At 33.9% G+C, this 4,838-nt stretch overlaps 1 protein-coding gene across 2 annotated transcripts in view; it reads right to left on the bottom strand.

Annotated features, from left to right (window-relative positions):
- Positions 1–2,217, bottom strand: part of LOC106468651 (OTU domain-containing protein 5-B-like) — a 35,909-nt gene extending 33,692 nt beyond the window's left edge. For both annotated transcript variants that reach the window (XM_022397004.1, XM_022397005.1), the window contains exon 1: positions 1,510–2,217. In XM_022397004.1, the coding sequence (XP_022252712.1) occupies positions 1,510–2,088 (579 nt within the window). In that variant the 5' untranslated portion in view covers positions 2,089–2,217. The remainder of the gene's footprint in view (positions 1–1,509) is intronic.
- Between the last annotated feature and the right edge of the window lie 2,621 nt (positions 2,218–4,838).

The raw sequence follows: 4,838 nt of genomic DNA, 5'->3' as shown, positions 1-4,838 counted from the left end.
GTGAAAACAATAGAACAAGGGGTCATAAATTCAAATTTTGGCAGCATAGGAGACATCTGCAGTTTAGACAGTATTACTTTTCAAACAGGGTGGTTGGTTTTTGGAATGAGCTGCCTTCAAGAGTGGGAGAGGCAGAAAATTTAACTGAGTTAAAGAAACAATTGGATGAATACATGAGTAGTAAGGGGAGGTTATATTTTGGAGTTGGGACATCCTTGATGGGCTAATAAGCTCCTTTTTGTCCCTTTAAAATTATATGAATTTATGAATTTTATATTTTACAGATGCTAAATAAACATAATAATTGTAGCGTAAATAATGTTATCATTACCCCTTGAAGTTAACTTTCTTACACGGTAAAACAGGAATTGATTGACATATGCCACGTCTCAATTAACTCCAGAGGTGAGTTTGACCACTCTTTTAAGAGTGGTCCACAACTATGGAATTTCTCAAGGATTTATCTAGCCAAGTTTGATGCCATCCATTCAACTAAATTCACTGTGTTGGCTAAAAAAAGGGATGAAGAGAAAACATTTCTGAGCACCCAGGGTTGTCTTTCATGCCCAAAATTCTTTAAGGCTTGAAAGATATTAAACCTAAATTCCTGCTGCAAATTTTGATTGAAACAGGAATTACCAGCCAATAATACATGAACATTAGATGACTGTAACATGTAGATACTCAATGCTTTGTACAGTATACAATCGGTGTCTTTTGGGAGCCAACCCCTATATTATGTATGAAGGGAAGGAGTAAAAATAAAAATCAATACATATAATAATAAATTTTATCACACATACATTCACAGTATAATTACTTTAAAAGACATGTAGGTTTATTGAAAGGGATGTTTTAGATGTATATGTTTAATTTGAAAAGGCAATTTTTCTACTGGTAAAATTTTACATGTACTTATTGGTGGTTGTCACGCAGTATCATGTTACCAGGTAAAGCAATAAATCACTGACAATTTGTTAATATTGTTCCAATGGGAAGGCAGCATGGAGTGAAAGGTCAATTTACAAGTATGATTTTTTAATTGTTTTTCATTAATTATGAACTACATAATTGAACTTGCAATATAAATCTACTACTTTGTGACTGTGGAATCCAATGGTGTGTGAATTGTTTTTTTTTTCATTATTTAAAAATCAATGAAATCCCCTAATAATAATAAGCAAAAAAGGAGTAACTAGAATTGGAGGTAATGGGAAAAGGGAAGAGTTTGAAATGGAAGCCTTTTTTACTTCTTTCTAATTTCTATTGCTAAAAATTCTAATAGAAGTGCTTGTTTTCATAAAAATGAATCAATAGCAATAAAAATTTAGTTTGAAACCAAATTCTATACATTTTGTATCAACAGTGAAACTTTTATGTAATTTTATAAAAATTAAAGCCCTCTGTCATAGAATTGCCCTTATAAGTTATATTAAACAGGATAGCCTAATGCCCTAAGTGAGCTAAATGACCCTTTGTTATTCCTTGGAAATGAAATATAATACATACCTCTTCAAGTTCTTCTTCTGTCCACATTTCAAATGGTCTGTCATATTCATCACCACTGTTGTAGCCAGAGTGATCTTTGTTTTCTGGAACTTTCAATAATGGCACCACTATTTGGTTATTCTGCCTTTCTTGAGATGCATTATGACTAGTTTGCGAAGTTCCAGGATTAGAAAAATTCTGAGTTCCACTGGATCTATGAAGACTAATTGTTGTAAGAGTATGACTATGACCATGAGAATGTGACTTCCGAATACTAATCGGAATAGTAGTTCGATGGGGAGAAGCTCGATGACGTCGTTTGGAATGACTTGGTCCACCATCTACACTATCAAATTCATCAAAATTGGAACTAGGAGAGTGAGTCGGCCTTTTATCTTCTCTTGTTGACGGCGGAGGCCACTTTGGAGGGGAAGTTCTTCCGGGAAATGTAAAGCGTTCTCTATTTTCTTGAGAATGAGTCTGATGTCCATGACGATCGCCATGATACGAATGTGCATGAGTATGAGATTGAGAGATAGGGTCAGAAACTTCCCCTTCATTTTTCGATTGTCCAGACTTCTTTTTGGGTAAAATTGTCATCTTTAATATACGATTATGTTATTTTTCCCATCAAAACACTGAGAATGTTTTCTAATTGTTACAAAAAATCACAAGAAATACTTTTTTCTTTGAGGTTCTCGATAAGCTCACTGCACAATTCTCATTCGAATATGGCGACTATTTTAACAAGTGACGTCATTTTCGCACATGCTCCCAAATACTTCAGAGATCAACTTTCATTACGACGTGATCTAAAACTACACTATATATATATATTTTTACCACACTAATTAGAAGTACAAAATGCTAAATTACTGGATATATATATGTAAATTAAAATTCCGATATTTGCTAACTACTTCTGATTTATATAAACAATGGAATCGACCATAATTTTACAGAGCATTTGTTAACTTGTCTTGGAAGTGTGCTGTTGAACTGGAAGAGTTAGATAATAGAAAATAAGCGTACATTTTTAACTATTTTGCAACGCAACATCAACCTTGGACTGATGGATGATGTACTGTTTGCAATTCTAGCAGATGCACAGCGAGTGGTTTACGAAGGTAATATTGTTTTCGAAATATGACAGTGGCAATATAAAAACTGAAAGTACATAAGATTAAAATCATTCATGTCCACTGTGCTTGATTATCCGAATTATATTTTAAATTTTTCATAAAAAGCAATAAGTAACGTGACTTAAAAGCATCTCGCTTGATATAAAATTGTCTATCTTGAAAGTATTGTTACGTCTCTGGTCGTTTGTTAATTTCTCGTATAATTTCTTTCGGATGAAACTTTAGCGACACAAGTCCTTTCTTAAATAAAACTAGTTTATTCTTTCTCAATACAACTTTACAATAAACTTAATTTCCACAGTCCCTTTAACTTAAACACACGCTATAATTCACAACGATTCACGCACTTTCCTTACGGTCACTCCGCGTTTGACTCAATTGTCCGTCTTTGTCTGTCTGCAATTTTATTCTCTGATTAATTAATTTCGCTTTATCTGGCGCACTTATATACAAGAAGAGAGAGCGCGTAGAAAATACCAGAGTTGTCACGAACAGACATGATCCCTCTAGAATATCATGACGTGTTACTAGCGTCACGTGACTTCCGCTGTCGTAACAATAATAATAAAAAATTTTCATTGTGGTAAACGAAATAATAATTTGATCTAAATAAGTTTTTCTTCCCGATCTGCAAAAAATCCTTACGTGATAGAAAAAAAATAATATTGTTTTCGAAATCTGCGTAGCTGAATTATGAAAACTCTGTTATTAAAACCAAAACAACTTTTATGAAGTTTAAATTCGCAGGACTATGTAATTATGTCAGATTTTCGACCAATACTTCCTATACATATTTTAAAGTTATCAAATATTTGATACCAAAATGTTTTTGAAATATAATAGTTGAAATGTTTTACATATCAGCATTATGATTACCTTTGGTCTCGTGCCAGTCAGTCTTCATGGAATGAATTTACTGAATCTGTCCACTCCACTTCAAAAGTGAACATCATATCCGTTCCACCTATTACAAAGGCCGTTAGGTTCATATAATGTTTGGACCCCCCCCCCCCCCAGTTGCTCAGTGCGTAAGTCTATAAACTTATAACATAAAAAAGCGGGGTTCGATACCCGTGATAAGCGGTTGTTGAAGTATTCCACATTTTTACGAATTTGTCGACCTCCGGTGGAACAGCGGTAAATCTTTGGATTTACGAATGGGTTCGATTCCCCTCGGTGGACACAACAGATGTGTGGGTTTGCTCTAAAAAACAACAACAACACACACACATTTAATTTAGTTTTCACGTTTGTAAGTGTGCACCTGAGTATTGCTTTTTCAACGTAAAGTGGTATTTTCAGGAGTTTTTCTTTTGTTAAAGGGCTTATTTTTGTGATCATTTCATTCGTAGGTTTATCATGTAATCAAAAGGACCTTTCCAATTATGTATTATTATTATGTACATTTTGAAATTACAGTTTTGAAACAAACGATGGTTTGCTTTTAATGTTTATATTTTTTATTGTGAGTAAATAATGAGTTTTGTATTGTTGTAATTTAATAAAGGATTCTGTGACGTCTGTGTGACGTGTAAGTGTTTTTAGAACTATATTAATGTTAATACTACATGGCCAGGTGGTTAAGGCGCTCGACTCGCAATCTGCGGGTTCGAATTCCCGTCACACCAAACATACTTGACCATCTCGCGAGTTTAAAATTTAATTTAATTGTTGGTTTGGGACTAGATTTGAAGAGTGAGAAAGTGTGATAACATATATTTTCAACTTGCTTTAGCTATATAGACATTGTAAAGTATTTTTGGTTGTTTAGTTTCTATGTCGAAATGGCAGCAATACGTGGTTTAGAAAGTCGCTGCTTTGTTCTAGTTCAGGTTGAAAGGATTAGAACTATAATATCCGTCCAGGCTGAGTTGCCTTTCCCAAGTGCAGGTGACCAATGTTGTAAGATAATAAAAGTCACGAGATGATGCTGTCAATTGGACAAAGAAAACGAATTTACCCGTTGAATTTAAACACACTTTCTTTAGTCAGTTTCTACCAGAATATCGTGACGATTTATTTAAAGAACATGTTTTAAATATACAAAAATTAATCCTGAGGGAGAGAAAGTTGTGGAGCTAAACACAGCTTTGTAGAAGCGACCATCATTCCAAAGTTGTGAAGTTAAACACAGCTTTGTAGAAGCGACTATCATTCCAAAGTTGTGAAGCTAAACACAGCTTTGTAGAAGAGACTATCATTCTGAAG

Source organism: Limulus polyphemus, unplaced genomic scaffold (assembly GCF_000517525.1).
Source record: "Limulus polyphemus unplaced genomic scaffold, Limulus_polyphemus-2.1.2 Scaffold3098, whole genome shotgun sequence".
Taxonomy (NCBI): Eukaryota; Metazoa; Arthropoda; class Merostomata; order Xiphosura; family Limulidae; genus Limulus; species Limulus polyphemus.
This window is presented reverse-complemented; position numbering and strand designations above follow the sequence as displayed.